General features: G+C 67.9%; 2 protein-coding genes and 1 non-coding gene across 4 annotated transcripts; 2 read left to right on the forward strand and 1 right to left on the reverse strand.

Annotated features, from left to right (window-relative positions):
• Positions 1-4,460: 4,460 nt before the first annotated feature.
• LOC123651462 (collagen alpha-1(I) chain-like) lies at positions 4,461-7,526 on the forward strand. The gene is made up of 5 exons (XM_045573908.1): positions 4,461-4,547; positions 4,980-5,028; positions 5,802-5,876; positions 6,085-6,327; positions 6,439-7,526. The coding sequence occupies exons 3-5, from the start codon at positions 5,834-5,836 to the stop codon at positions 6,675-6,677; spliced, it is 525 nt and encodes a 174-aa protein (XP_045429864.1). The 5' UTR covers positions 4,461-4,547; positions 4,980-5,028; positions 5,802-5,833; the 3' UTR covers positions 6,678-7,526.
• Positions 5,362-5,498, forward strand: LOC118707115. Its single transcript, XR_004984190.1, has one exon. It is a non-coding gene; the product is annotated as a small nucleolar RNA SNORA43 (small nucleolar RNA).
• Positions 7,527-8,147: 621 nt separating the features above from the next.
• DIPK1B (divergent protein kinase domain 1B) lies at positions 8,148-14,783 on the reverse strand. Of its 2 annotated transcripts, none has more exons than XM_036416920.2 (5): positions 14,623-14,783; positions 11,228-11,362; positions 9,987-10,094; positions 9,726-9,902; positions 8,148-9,285 (listed from the first exon to the last, which is right to left on the reverse strand). In XM_036416920.2, the coding sequence occupies exons 1-5, from the start codon at positions 14,683-14,685 to the stop codon at positions 8,479-8,481; spliced, it is 1,290 nt and encodes a 429-aa protein (XP_036272813.1). In that variant the 5' UTR covers positions 14,686-14,783; the 3' UTR covers positions 8,148-8,478. The 2 variants fall into 2 exon arrangements, with proteins under 2 accessions (XP_036272813.1, XP_036272812.1); XM_036416919.2 differs by having other exon boundaries at positions 11,228-11,365.
• Between the last annotated feature and the right edge of the window lie 298 nt (positions 14,784-15,081).

Consider the following 15,081-nt stretch of genomic DNA (forward strand, 5'->3'; position numbering starts at 1 on the left):
ACAGTGACACGCTCAGCGAAAAGTGCCCCCTGCCCCACGAGTGACCCTCGGCCAGAAGGAAGGGCTCAGCCTTTCCGCATGGGGTTTTCCCATTCGGCTTTTTGTTCCTTTAGTTCAGTGGTTGGCACACCGTGGCTTGCAAGCCACATGCACTTCTCAAGCCGCTGTTGACCAATAAGTTTGCCGACCTCTTTACCTCTTTGCACAAAACATGCCACAGTCACCTAATCCTCACAGCTTCCAACCACACGGTAGGTAACGTTTAGTCTTTAGTTCCTCCTCACGAGTGCATTTCCCATTGGTCTCTAGAGAGGGGGGGAGAGAGAGACAGACGGCAGTGGGTGCCTCCTGCACCAGCCCTGCCCCTCCCAGCCCAAGGCAGAAGGCTCCCTCGGAGCCCACGTGTCCCTGGGGCTGGATGGTGCATAAAACGAACTACAGGTGTGACAACCAGGCCATCACAGCAGGGGGGACACGTGCACACGCCACCAGTCATCACTGCAGAGGGGACGCAGGTGTGTGCACCCAACCAGCCCATCACCACAGAGGGGACACGTGTGTGCCCCCAACCAGCCCATCACCACAGAGGGGACACGTGTGTGCCCCCAACCAGCCCATCACCGCAGAGGGGACACGTGCACACACCACCAGTCATCACAGAGGGGACACAGGTGTGTGCTCCCAACCAGCCCATCACCACAGAGGGAACACAGGTGTGCACCCCAACCGGCCATCACCGCAGAGGGGGGACAGGTTGTGTGCCCCTGCCCAGACCATCACCGCAGAGAGGACACAGGTGTGTGCCCCCCGACCAGCCCATCACCACAGAGGGGACACGTGTGCACACACCACCAGTCATCACAGAGGGGACGTGTGCACACGCCACCAGTCATCACAGAGGGGACGTGTGCACACGCCACCAGTCATCACAGGGGACACGGGTGGGCGTCTCCAGGGGTGCCAGTGGTGGCAGCACGGGGCTCCTATGGGACCTGGGTCAGCTCTCACCTCAGCCGCTCGCCACAGGGTCCCTGTCCGCGGGGAGGTCACGGATCCAGCAGGTCTCCCAGCGGCGCCTGGTCCCGGATGCATCAGGCCGGGCGCCGAGACAAAGGCCCAGGCACAGAGACGCCCCCACGGAGCCAGCTCGCGGGAAGGAGGTGGCTCCTCGGGCTCCGAGGTCAGTCACTCCAGCCCTGGCCACGTGGAGACACGGACACGCCTTCACACATGCGGACTGCGATGCCCAGGGAGCTCCGGGGACACGGTCACCCCACACCGTCCTCCACCCCATGGCGCACAGGACGAGGCCCCGGGATCCAGGGCCCTCCAAACGCCCCCATGGATGAGGGGGTACAGAGCACATGGCCTGGACCGGGACACGGACCAGCCTGTTGGGGGCGCCGTAGCTGTGTTGTCATTGGGAAGGCGCATGTGCACATTGAAGGGGGGTCACATGGGCCCCCAACTGCTGGCCACGCCCAATTGTCTCCCGTGGGAGCCGCCTGGGTCCCCCCGTGTCCCCAAGAGGGGTTCATGCAGCCCACCCCACCCCCGTGTGGGTGCCCCGCTGTGGGGAGCTGGCCCCCGTGCCTATGTGCTGCCAACCAGCCAGGTTTGGGGGCCCTGGGGGGCGGTGACGAATCGGGAAGACAGAGGAGAATGAAGCTGGGTCTCAGTGGGACACTGCCCTCTCGGGGAGAGCCAGCACCACGGACCTCAAGCCCTGTCTTTATTTCACAGCCACTGCCACGCGGCAGTGGGGGCGGGTCAGGTGTCACAGCTTCTCTGGGTTTCACGCCTCTGCACCAGCTGACCCAGCTGTTCACCCGCGGCCTCTCGCTCAGGCAGCGGGGCCACGTGTTCAGACCACAGGCTCACGCTCACAACCACAGCTGCTGGCCACCACGGTGCTGGGAGCTCCGCCCTCCACGCTGGGCCTTGCACGTGGCTGGGAGGACTGTGCGCTCATCAGCCCGAGGCTCGAACCCGTCCCAAAGCTGTGGCCGCGCTCACACCCTGCCCGTGTCCACGCTGAGCTGGCTGAGGCTCTTCCACATGCAGCCCTCGGGGGACGGTTGGGAAACTGAGGCAGGGCAGCGGGTGCGGGGTGGCGGGCCCGTCTCGGCCAGGTCTCCACCCTCCTGTGGGGGCTGCTTTGGAATGAGAGACGCTGAGAGCCTGGGGGACCTGCTTCGCCAGCCTCCCTAGTCCTCTCCCCCCAGAACCTGGAGGGACTCCAAGACCCCGAGCCCAGACACACAGACTCAGAGGCAGGGCCGGCCCCATGTCAGTGACTGTCCTCTCCTCGCGGCTGAGGTCCCGGGACCCAGACACGGGTGTTCCTGCCGCCTGGGGGCGCTGCGCAGGAGCGTTCGTTTGGGGCAGGAGCCCCCAATCCTGACGTCCTCAGGGAGATCGTGGCCTTGACTGCTCCCCGGGGAAGAGGGAGGAGCAGTCAGAGGCCCGACGCCCACACCGAGGTCCTGAACCTCAGACCCCGCGTGTCCCCGCCAGCGCGCTCCTTCCTTCCCCCTCCACGTCCTGGCGCGGCTGGTTTTCGTACGAGGCCCTCCGTGGTGAGGAAGCTACACGCGTATTGCTCATGAGGTCACGCAGGCAGCTGGCCGTGATCAGCGCGTTCACTGGGCAATATTAGCAAAGGTCAAAGGTGCGGTGAAGCCCATAGGAACGGCCGGAACCCCAGCTCCCAGGTGCCCCTCCCGCCCTCCCTAGCTGCTGGGCCTGGTCCTTCCCATGCTGCTGGGCCCTGTGCCATGCTGGGCACCCTCAGCGGGCAAGCACTCCCAGGGGCTCCCACAGGCTGGAGCCACCTCACTGAGCTCTTGGGAGTGACGGGCCAGGGGACACGGCCCTGCTGCCCAGGAACTGCTCAAAAAGGGGGTGTCCCGCCACTGTCCGTGCTCCCCTGGTCCAGCAGGACAAGGAGCCCCAGGCTCCCACCCACCCGGCCACCAGCACCCAAGTCACCAGTGTGGCCAGTCTGGGAGCCTGGAGCGGGTGGGGACAGGACAAGAGCATGCAGCATGGATCCCTGCGGCCTGGGCCAGTCCTGGGAGGGCCCCAGGTCCTCTGCAGAGTTCTAGAAACTTCTCCATGTTGGAGAATTAGATCTGCAGCTTCCCAATGGTCCCTCTCACTGGGACCCCCCTCCCAGGCCGGTGAGAGGGAAGGAAGGGGAGTCCTTCCCCCAACCCAGCCAGCCCGAGCGCCCCCTCTGTGGACGGAAGGAGCCACGTGCTGACCTGACCAGCTCAGGGGCCTGCGTGGCGGCCTTGGGAACTCAGAGACCGAAAGTCTGGTCCGAAAAGACTGCAAAGAATTGTCCAAAAATTAAATATTTAACTACAAACAGGTTATGGTGAGCAGTCATAGTCCCAGGCCAATATTTTCCCTGACAAAGATCAACTTAGATCTTTACCAAGCCTGTCAGTCCACCTCTAAGATAACATACCGGTGAGAAGTCTGGGTAAATTCTAACTTCCCTTTTTCCGGAGCCCCTGGGGCACCACCAGATGTGGAGGGCCACAGGGCAGATGCCTCAGATTCCCTCCTTATCATGTTAATTGTTCTTCCTCTCACCTAAGTATGCTTCCATCATTTTACTTTTTATCCAATCCCAGAGGATTCCCACCGCTTCGCTTTCTCCCGCCTCCTCACTCCATCACCAATGAATTTCATGTCATCCACCTATGTCCCTCCTTTGATTACGATGTCTAAATACAAATGTAACCCGCCATTCTCCGGAGCATCATCTCAGTTCATTGAGGTTCTGTTTCCTGGCTTACATCGACAGTTTGGCTCAAATAAACTCACAAAATTTCTTCACAGGTTTCAATGTTGTTGTTTTTTATGTTAACACCTCCAAGTCAGGCCTCTTCCGTCTCTCTGCACTGCAGTTCCCCAGGGAGGGCACCCCCTGCCCAAGGCCAGGTGGCCAATGTGCTGCCCAGACTTCAGCCCAAATGGCCGGCCCAGGAGGCAGGTCTGGGGGCCCGGGAGACAGGCCTGGGGGCCCGGGAGGCAGGCCACGGTGCAGGGGAGGCAGGCCTGGGTGCCCAGGAGGCAGGCCTGGGTGCAGTGGAGGCAGGTATGTGGGCCCAGGAGGCAGGCCTGGGGGCCCGGGAGGCAGGCCTGGGGGCCCGGGAGGCAGGCCACGGTGCAGGGGAGGCAGGTCTGGGTGCCCAGGAGGCAGGCCACGGTGCAGGGGAGGCAGGTCTGGGTGCCCGGGAGGCAGGCCTGGGTGCCCGGGAGGCAGGTCTGGGTGCAGGGGAGGCAGGGTCCCCGGAACCCTATTTTGCAGGTCTTACCCTCTGGAGCCCTGCAACCTCAACTACCCGAACCCAATCCCAGGCTGGAGGGAGGGAGTCCCGGCCCGCGGGGCGGGGACGGGAGGGCCCGCCAGGGGGCGCTGCGGCGGCGGCGGGGACGGGCGGGAGGGCTTGGGCCTCGCGGGCCGCCGTCTGCGCTATAAAGGGCGCGGCTCGCGGTCTCGCGGTCTTTCCGGCGGCGGGAGCGGCGCGGAGGTGAGGTCGTGGCGGGTGCGCGCGGCCCCGGGGTCCGAGGCTCCGGCTGCACCCGCCGCCGAGGCGCCCGCGGGTTCGGAGCCTCCGGGGGGCGCGCCGTGGGGAGGAGGCGGGGCGGGAAGGGGCCGGGGCCCGGGTCAGTGCTGCCCCCCGTCTCCCCCCGCCGCCCCCGCCTCCCATCCCCTCCTGCGCGGGACCCCCCGCCCCCCGGGAGCCCGCCTGCCGGGGGCTGGGCGCCGCCATCCTGATGTGCGGGGCGGGCGGCCTGCCGTGCCCGCCGGCGCCAGGGGGGCAGAGAGCACGGGGCTGCCTACGCCCAGCGCCCTGCCGTGGGCCCCTGGGTGGCTGTCGGCCTGACACTGGGCGCTGCTCCCGCCGCTGGGGGGTGGGGGGGGCACCGGTCCGGTAACTAACGGCTCCTCCGTCCCCCAGGTCCGGGGCGTGCGGGAGGCAGGAGCCGGCGCAGGACCCAGGCGGGAAGGTGAGTGGGTGAGGAGGCAGCAGACATCCTTTGGGGGCGCCCCCGCGACCCGCTGGTTCTGTCTTAGGGGCCGAGTGCGCAGCTGCTGCCTCTTAAAGCAAAGCCGGGGCCGTGCGCCCGATGCCCGGCAATCCCGCTAGAGGTTGGAGACGGAGCCACAGGCCAGGGAGCCTCCAGCGACGGAGGCCTGGGGTCCCCGAGGACCCGCTTCCTGTGCAGAGACCTCCCCTCCGGTGGGGGGCTCACTGGGGGTGCGGTCATCTGAAAGGAGGGCTCCCCGTGCTCTGCAGACACTGCGGGTGCCGTCGGGGGTGGGAAGGGGGGGCTGCCCTGCGGGTGCAGGACCTGCCGGCACCACAGCCCGGCTGCCATGCCGCACGTCTGACAGGCCAGGGCGCAGAGGAAGCGGCTATTCCTACGCTCAGCGCCCCGAGCAGTGGGCGCTGGGAATGGTTTGTAGCCTGACATGCGGGCGGGCCCCTCAGCTCCGCCTCAGACAGGGCGGGCAGGTGGGTGGGAGTGGAACTGATGGGCACCGGGCTCCGGAGGTTCGTGGGGCTGGGCCCTCCCTGGCTCTGGGTGGGTGGTCAGCCACCTGGCAGGTGAGCACCCACTGGAGACCGAGACCAGCAGAGTGCTCTAGGGGGAGGGGGCGAGGGCGGGCTGGGGGTGCCAGAGGTCTGCTCCCAGCATCAGGCCCCACGTGGACCCCCTCGTCCCAGCCAGGGCGCCGGGGAGGGGGCTGGGTAACCCCTGTCCTGGTCCCTCTGCAGTTGGGAGCTCGGTGCGGCGGCAGCCGGACAAGATGGAGCCACTTGCTCACGGCGAGGACCCCCCGTTCCAGTCTGGTGAGACTTTACCTCCGTCCCACAGTGTTCCCTGCGGGGGTGACTGTGTGGCCCTCCACGCAGCGCACGTCTGCGGGGGGCACAAGGGTGGTGGCCCTGTGGGGGGAGGGGTTTGGGGGCTGGAGTGAGGGCCCCTTGACCTCTGGAGGCTGAGATCCCGTTGCTGGCGAGGCCATCACTGTCCCGGTCCTTGCTCGCCTGCCCCCAGGGCGGTCGGTTCCTGCCGGCGGGGACAGACTGCCCAGGAGCCCCGTCCTTCCCGAGAGCGAGGACTCGCCCGCCGTTCCAACCGTCGCTGTGGGGAGGAGTGGCCTGGCCGGGATTTCCAAGGTGCAGGCTCTGGCCACCAGCAGGAGGCCGAGTCCTCACAATGCCTGGCCGCCTGCCGCAGCACGCGGTGCTCCTGGGAGGGGCAGGAAGTGTGGTCCTGGCCCGGTGGCCCTCGGTCCAGGTGCGGGAGGGGCATTTGATAAGACCCCCTGAACGTTGCTGCTGCCACAGAGGGCGGGGGGTGGCCCACCACGGGGCTTGCTGCGGGTCCTCAATCTGGTTTTCTTTACAGACGGGGCTGCTGCTGGCCCTACCCGGCCCCCGGCCTCGGGTCCGGGGTGCGGGGCCCGCGGCACAGACGGCCCGGCTCGCCGCACGGCGGGGGCACCTGTGCTGCTGCCCGTGGCGTCTGCGCAGCGAGAGGCCCAGAGGCGGCGCGGGCCCAGGGGCCCGGAGGCCCCCATGCCCGTTGAAAGGTGGCAAGGGCTGCTGTTGGCACTGTCTTGGCGAAGGTGGCGCTGTGCTGGGTGACTCCACCTCCAATAAAGGAAACACGCCTGTTCACAGGGATGGTCCACTGAGCGGAGGAGCCTGGGGGTGATGGTTCTCTCGCTTTGGGGGACGTCCCGTGTTTGAGCCGCCCTGTGTGAGGGTCTCTGGCCAGTTTCAGTGAGGTGTCACCGTGCCTGTGGAAGGACAGGCTGCCGGTTGGGGTGGCGGGGACAGCCAAGCAGCCCCAGACAAGCTTGCTGGCGAGGCGGGTTCCCTCGGGTGGTGGGTCCTGGAGGGCAGCTGGGCTTCACAGAGAAGCCTGGCCACTCCCCCCTCCGTGCCCTGTGCCTTGTGGGTCCAGAGAGGCCAGTCGGCTGCCATACCACTCTCCACTCACAGGTTCTGGGTGGCCAGGGCACTGCAGTCTGACCCTCAGGCCAGGTCCTCCCGGACTGAAGGCACCACAGCATTGCTGGGGCTGCCCCAAGAAGGTTCTAGTCTGCACAGCCCACTGGGCGTCTCCTGCCCAGTCCTGTGCCTCTTCCTGGCCTGACCTTGTCCGGTCCCACGTTTGATTCCGGTCGGGCATATACCTTGGCTGCAGGCACATCCCCGTTGGGGTCATGCAGGAGGCAGCTGGTTGATGTTTCTCATTGATGTTTCTGGCTCTGTCCCTCTCCCTCTCTGTAAAAAAATCAAAATATATTTTTTAAAAATTGGAAAATCAAAATTTCCAATAGTCTATTGATGGAAATGCACATCTAGCCTGGCCAGCGTGGCTCAGTGGTTGATGTCAATCTGTGGTCCTGGAGGCGACAGTTAGGTTCCCAGTCAGGTTGCAGGTTTGATCCCGTTTGTGTGTGGGGGGGGGGGGGATGGGACACCAATGATTCTCATTGACATTTCTATTTCTGAAATAATACTTTTAAAAATTCACATCTAAGTGGCGGAACCTCTTTAACAGCCCTGAGCCCAGTCCTACACGGTGGACTCCATTCCAACAGGGATCCACGTGGAATAAACACGGCCTCTGGGGAGAGGGAGGGTTAGCACTAGCAACACGTGTTAGGGGGGCCCGCCCCCTCCCATCCAGGTGGGGGCAGAGATGACCAGGAAGTTTCCCTCCAGCATCCCATCGCCCCCTCGTCCCAGGTAATTCCCCAGGGCTGGCTCTTAAGAGTGGGACCAACCCAAACCGGTTTGGCTCAGTGGATAAGAGCGACGGCCTGCAGACTGAAGGGTCCCAGGTTCAGTTCTGGTCAAGGGCATGTACCTTGGTTGCGGGCACATCCCCGGTGGGGCGCATGCAAGAGGCAGCTGATCAATGATTCATCGATGTTTCTAGCTCTCCCTCTCTTCCTCTGTAAAAAAATAAAATATAAAAAAGTGGGCCAGACAGACCTTGAACCGGACTGTTCCGTGCAGGAGGCGGGGGCAGGCCCAGGCTGCCAGGGGTGGTCTGGATGGCAGGGGCCTGGGGAGGGACCAGGGCAGCCAGGGAAGGAGCACTCACAGAAAACCAATTTATTTACATCAGGTGATCAAAGTAACAAAACCCAACTCCGCCAGGGCGCGTCCTCTTCCCGCCTCACCCCTTCCAGCCCCTCCTGCTGAACAGCCCTTCCGCCTGGGGGGCTGGAGCTGGGGAAGGAGGGACAGTGAAGGGGCCGCTGGGCCGCACCTTTGTCCTGTGACAGGAGGGGGAGTCGCCCCTGCAGCCGTGCCTTTGTCTGGTGACAGGAGAGGAGGCGGCGGCTTGGCCAGGGCGGCTGCAGCCCTGGGGGAGGACGCCCCGCCCGCAGTCCGGCTGGAGCCGGCTCGGGGGCGGGCAGGGGCGGGGTCAGGAGTACTTGGTGTTGGAGATGGTGGTCCACAGCAGCGTCTTGAGGTGGCTCAGCACCAGCGAGTGGTGGGCCTCCACCTGGCTGGCCAGCCCGCTGAGCGTGGCGCAGGTGCTGAGCTGGCGGCCCAGCTCGGTGCGCAGCTCGCCGGGGGCGCCGGGCAGCAGGTAGTCCCGCAGCAGCTCGCACACCTTGGCCAGGTTGGGCTGCAGGAGGTCGCCCTTGCACTGGCGCAGCAGCTGGTCGCAGGGCGCCCGGCAGTCGCGCCCGTAGGTGCAGTCGGCGCTGTGCGCGCAGCGGCGGCCACGCAGGAAGCGGCGCACGGCGGCCGCGGGCGCCACCTGCCGCAGGTCGGCCATGCGGAAGTCGTGGGTGGCCGTGTAGCCCACGTTGGCCAGCGTGGTCTCGCACATGTAGAAGGTGCCGTAGGCGCCGTGGAAGAGCTCCTCCACGAACTCCAGCAGGCCGATGGCCACCTTGGCGCGCCACGGCCACGGCGGGCCCAGCCACTGCTGCAGGGCGCGGTGCAGGGCGGGCGGCAGCAGCGGGCGCAGCAGGGGCGCCGCGCCCTGCCAGGAGCCGGGCGGCGCGCCCTCGGTGACGTACAGGTCGCCGCAGAAGCCCAGCAGCCGCGCGGCATGCTCCTTGTCCCGCAGCGACAGCAGCAGCAGGAACTCGTTGCCCTGCAGCAGGGCCCACGCGGCCTTGGCCTCGGCCAGCGACACGCGGCCGTCCTTGTTGACGTCCGCCAGGGCCAGCACCTGCCCCACCAGCGCCGGCAGCGAGGGCAGGTCTCCCAGGTTCGCCTGAGGGCGGGGCCAGACCAGGGGGGGCGGCGGTTCAGAGCCAGGGCGTGGCTGAGGCCGCAGGACACCAGCCTCGGTGAGTGCCGGGCCCTCAGGTGCCCGCGGGCTGGCTGGCTGGGTGGGCTGCACCCGGGACCCAGCACATCCAACAGCCTAGAGGAGCCCAGCCTCCGACTGCCTCCTCCTGGAAGCCCACCCGGACTGCCCGCCCACCAGCATCTCTCAGGAGCTGCTCCCCCGAGGACGGGGTCCCCGTGTCTCCACCAGGGCTCGCTTCTCGCCAGCTCTGACCCCACCTCCCGTGCTCACCCAGCTCTCCCTGCTGACACCCCGGGAGCAGGGTGCTCCCGGCCTCGTGGGCGATCCTGACACTGGAAGCTGGGCCCAGCCAGAAGCCTGACCCCCAGGTCTGTGCACACGCCCCCACGAGAGCCGCTGACCTTGAGGAAGCTGAGGGTCATCTCCCGGAACTCCTGGATGGAGGTGCCCCGGACGGGCCTGTCGAACAGCACCAGCTCCCGCCGGGTTGGCGCCTCCGGCCCGGCCTTTGCACTCCAGCTCTCCTCGATGTTGCACTTGATGGTCACCTCCTTGCCCTGCCAGAGCCCGCTGTACACCTGGACGGGCACAGGGTCCCGTGTGGAAGTCCCTCTCCCGCGGCACCCAGGCCCTGAGCCAGGCCCCCGATGCCCTGGGCTCACCTGCTGGCTGGGCACGGAGGACAGGCAGGCCCTCCACTCCACCTTGTGCAGCTGGCACAGGTCCTGGCACAGGGAGCCCGAGATGATGCCCTTGTGGTACTGGTCACACTGGGAGGAGGACACGCCGGAAGTGGCTGGGAGGCGGGGCTCGGGGGCTCCAGCCCTGCTACCCTGAGTCCCCCCCGCCTTACACGCTGTGCCCCTGGGCGGTGGCCCCCTCCTGGGCCACACTCCTCAGAGGCCCGATGCTGCCGTCTGGAGCCGGGAGCCTCCCGCCACTGCGCCCTCAGAACTGGCATCTGTCCCTGCCACCATCCCTCGTCCCGGGGCGCTGGCTTCCCCGGGCTCCGCACCCTCACGCTGCCCAGGCGCCCAGTCAGAGCCCACAGCCGCGGGCACGTGCCAGCTGGGGGACGTGGTCGGGCTGCCTCGCCCTCTGGAGGCGGCAGGCTCCCCCAGCGCCTCTGTGGACTGTCTGCGCCCTGCACCCCTCCAAGCCCCCACGCCTGAGCCAGGGCCACGGGGGGCGCTCCCAGCCTCGATCCACCGGGGCCCTGGGCCGGACGGGGCGGGAGGTGAGAGAGCCGGAGCCGGGCACCTCTCCCTCTGCAGCGAGATCCCGGAGTGGATGCTGAGGTGCACTCGGTTGCCATGGAGCCCAGGCCCGGAGGAGGCAGAGGCAGGGAGCACAGTGCCAGGCAGCAGGGAGGAGGGAGGACGGGACAGAGCCAGGCCTGGGCGTTACGTGAGGAAGGCGTTGGCTGTGGCAGCCCTGGCTGGGGAGGGAACCCAAAACTGCACCCTCCATCCCCCCCGGAGGGAGGCCCCACCCCAAGGGGTCTGCCGTGCGTCGAACCCGGGACCGTGGGCGGGGTCACCCCCGGGGCGGGGGCGGCCACGAGGCTGCAGCGGGCGGGGCGTCCTCCAGGCCCATTCAGCCTGCAGTCTGGGCCCATCCCTGAGCCCGGGCCGCCCTCCAGGCCTGGCCTCGACAAGCTGTGGAGCCTCTGAGACCTCGGCTGGGCCCTCACGGTCACCAACATCTGCCCGCTCCACCCTCCCCCCAACCTCTGGAGCCCGCCCGCCCGCCTGCCCGTCCATCCCGGGCACTGGCGAGCTCTCCGGGGAGCCTGCCGGGCCTCCCCAGCCCCGCCCTCCTCCAGCCACCCACCCCTCCTCTGCAGCCAGAGGGTCCCCCCCAGGCCCCCTCAGGGCCTCGCCCAGGCCACGGGGACACTTACGATGACCGCCTGGCACACGTGCCCGCGGCAGAGCTCCGTGTAGGACGTGTAGTTCACGTAGGCCAGCCAGCTGCCCGCAAAGACGCCCAGCCACACCAGCAAGACGAACTTGACCCTGTGGCCTGGGAGCCGGCCCTGCTGTGGGAGAGACACGGGAGGAAGCGCCACATTTGGGGGCGTCACCCCCTCACGGACCCCAGCCCGGGCCTGCCCTGCTCCAGTCTGGAAAACGGGCGGCCCAGGCACGCTCAGGGGTCCCCCCATCTGCACACCCCACTTCACCCACCTGGAGGTGGGGCAGGCGCCCAGACTTTTACTGTAACTACGTGGGCAGCCCAGCCAGCATGGCTCAGTGGCTGAACGTCGACCTGTGAACCTGAAGGTCACGGTTCGGTTCCCAGTCAGGGCACAGGGCTGGGGTGCGGGCTTGATCCCGGGGAGGGGGTGTGCAGAAGGCAGGAAGGGAGAGGGACAGATGGAAACACTGATGATAAGAAGCACGGACAGACTGCCTCCTGCGCGCCCCCTAATGGGAATCAAGCCTGCACCCCGGGCCTGTGCCCCGACCCGGAATCGAACTGTAACCTCCTGGTTCACAGGTCGATGTTCAGCCAATAAAAACGTTTACATAAATACCCGGGCGGGAAAGGAGTCAGTTTCAGAATGGGGGACACGGAGTCAGATCTTTGTTTTCCCCGAGTAAAGACTTTTTCCACATTTCCCTCTGTCGTGCCCTCATTGCCTAGTCACCTCCGAGGGGCGGGCTGGAGATTGCCAGGCGGGCACGATGCCCTCCAACGGGGCAGTTCCCGTGGGGCCGGGCCAGCAGGAGCCCGGGCCTCGGAGGCGCTGGGGCAGAGGGCAGGGCCTGGCCTCACAGTGGGCCCTGAGCCGTGGAGACGGCCTCACACGCCCTCTCTCAGCAGCGCATTCCCAGCAGCCAAATGGGCACAACCAGTGCCCCTGACCGGAGACCGGAGACCGGAGACTGGGCAGACTCAAGGGGGCCTCTCCAGGCGGGGGCATCGCCCGCCTTAGAACCGAGGGGACCCTGAGCTGCCACATGCAGCCGGACCGCGCAGTCCCGATGCTCCGTGAGGGAAGTGGGCACAGCGGCCCTGTGGCTCCGTGTGGCTCCGTGTGGCTCCGTGGCTGAGCGTTGACCCGTGAACCAGGTCACCAGTTTGATTCCTGATGGGGCATGGCCTGGGTTGTGGGCTTGATCCCCAGTAGGGGGCGTGCAGGGCAGCCTACTGATGATCTATCTTTCTTTCTTTCTTTCTTTCTTTCTTTCTTTCTTTCTTTCTTTTTTAAATATGTTTCCATTGATTTTCAGAGAAGGATAGAGATAGAAGAACATGAGAGAGAAGCATCATCTGATAGGCCAGCCTGTCCTCGGAGGGGGCACCACTGCCAGCACTGGCCACGCCCCCAACCCTGCAGCTGGGCAGCAGCTTCAGTCCTGGTCCTGGTCAGTCCTGGTCCTGGTCAGTCCTGGGTCTTGGTCAGTCCTGAGTCCTGGGTCCTGGTCCTGGTCAGTCCTGGTCCGTCCTGGTCCTGGTCAGTCCTGGGTCTTGGTCAGTCCTGAGTCCTGGGTCCTGGTCCTGGTCAGTCCTGGGTCCTGGTCGGTCCCGGGTCCTGGTCAGTCCTGGTCAGCTGGGGGTGGGGCTACCCAGGGACGTGGGGGCACCAGCTCCCACCAAGACAACTGAGTCTCTGGCTCTTCCTGGAGAGGCAGGTCCTGGCTGCCTCCCCCCGCACGGCGGCCTCCATCCCGGCAGCCCCTGGAGGGCCGCAGCAGGAGGGCCTTGCTGGCTCCGGGGGGAGCCTGGGCGCCTTGGCGGCCACTGAGGAGCAGCAGGGGGGATAAGAGGGGCCTGGAGCGGGTGAGGAGGCTGGGCCTCGGCCGCTGGCCCCTGCCCCTGCGCCTGTTTCCGTCTGATTTGTTCACGAGAAAAAACAGGAAAGCAGGGGGGGCAGCTGGGTGGCAGTGGCCGCTGGGTACTTCCCACTGGGAGGGGCTGGGGCTCTCAGCATCGGGGTCCTGGGGCGCAGGACAGCCTGGACCCCCGATTGGGGGGGGCAGGTGTCACAGGGCCCCGCACAGCCCTCCCCACCCTGCCCTCCAGGTGCCGGTCACCCAGTGCACTGACCCCTCTGGCCAACTAGGACCCAACCCAGGTCCTGGTCTCCATGGGCTTCCTCCAGGGGCAGCCCCGCCCCACCCTCCTGCCGACCCCAGGCAGCCCGGTGGGCCGGCCTCACTCCTGTGCGCAGCCATGGGAAAGGGGGAGGGGAGAGGGTGCTCAGGGGACAGGCCAGCACCAGGGCTGCCCGCAGGGGGCTGCCCACACGCACCGCCCGCGAGGGGTTTCCCTGGCAGAACCCAGAGGCGTGGAGGGTGTCCCTGGCACTGAGGCGGGCGGAGCCGGGTGCAGACCAGGGGGACCCCCCCTGGGTCCCTCCCCCTCTAGCCGCTGTGCCCCACCTGCTCTGCAGGGCCTGGCCGCCCTTCCAGCAGAGCTGGGCCAGAGCAGGGGGGGGCGCGGGGGACATGGAGCAGCTAGGGACACGGGCCTGGGCCTCCCGCTGGGCCCCGAGGCTGGGCCAGGGCTGGCCTGCGGGCATGGCCTCGGCGCCCCCGGGAGGCCTGGCTCGGACCCCTGCAGAGGTGACAGCCCCTCCACACCCAGCTGCGCCCAGGCAGCCTGCCTCCCCGGCAGACGCAGACGGAGGCTCTGGGAGGACAGGGCCTGGCCAAGGTCAGCCCGGGGTCAGGCACACCGGAATCCAGGCTGGGGTGCCTGGGGAGGGGGGAGGCCCATCTGGGGGCGTTTCTGTGCCCGAGTGTCCGCTGCAGAGCAGGCCGGTCTCCAGGTGGAGGACAGAGCGGCTGGGGTGGTGTCTGGGCCTCGGGGCGCAGGTCCTGCAGCCCCAGGATGGGCCTCGCCAGCGCAGGAGCGGGTGCACCGTGGCGCCCCCATCCCCTCCCCCCGCCCAGGGCCCGGCCTCCCGCAGACATCACCCCGCGGCCTGAGCCCGGCCCCCGCCCCCCTCCCGGGCTGGACCTCATGCACCGGCTTCCGCCCCACACCCCCTGCGCCCACTCTCTCCGCCCCACACCCCCCCGCCCGCACCCTCCGCCCCGCACCCCCCGCCCGCACCCCCCGCCCGCACCCCCGCCCGCACCCTCCGCCCCGCACCCCCCGCCCGCACCCTCCGCCCCGCACCCCCCGCCCCGCATCCCCCGCCCACTCCCTCCGCCCCGCACCCCCCGCCCGCACCCTCCGCCCCGCACCGCCCGCCCGCACCCTCCGCCCCGCACCCCCCGCCCGCACCCCCCGCCCGCACCCCCCGCCCGCACCCCCCGCCCGCACCCTCCGCCCCGCACCCACCTGCGGGCCCGGGGAGAAGGGCCGGACGAGCAGCCGGTGCGCCAGGCGCCGCAGCCGCCGCATGGTGGCCGGAGCGCGGCTCCCCCGCCGCGGGCCGCTCCCAACGGTCGCTCCCGCCGCCGCGTCCTCGTGAGCGCGCTCCCCCTGAGCCCGGGGCGGGAGGGGTGCTCCGGGGCGGGAGGGTGCTCCGGGGCGGGAGGGGTGCTCCGGGGCGGGAGGGGTGCTCCGGGGCGCGGGGGGGGGGGGGGGGATGGGGAGGCGGGCGGGAGGGAGTGGGGAGGGTAGGAGGGCGGGGCGGGGAGGGAGTGAGGAGGGTAGGATGGCGGGGAGGGGAAGGAGTGGGGAGGAGTGGGGAGGGTAGGAGGGCGGGGAGGGGTGCTCAGGGGCGGGGAGATGGAGGGAGCAGGAACGCGGGGGAGGGGGCTCTGGGAGGGGGTGGGGACCGAGAGGCGGGGCGGG

This window comes from Pipistrellus kuhlii, unplaced genomic scaffold, assembly GCF_014108245.1.
Source record: "Pipistrellus kuhlii isolate mPipKuh1 unplaced genomic scaffold, mPipKuh1.p scaffold_m20_p_57, whole genome shotgun sequence".
NCBI classification, from domain to species: Eukaryota; Metazoa; Chordata; class Mammalia; order Chiroptera; family Vespertilionidae; genus Pipistrellus; species Pipistrellus kuhlii.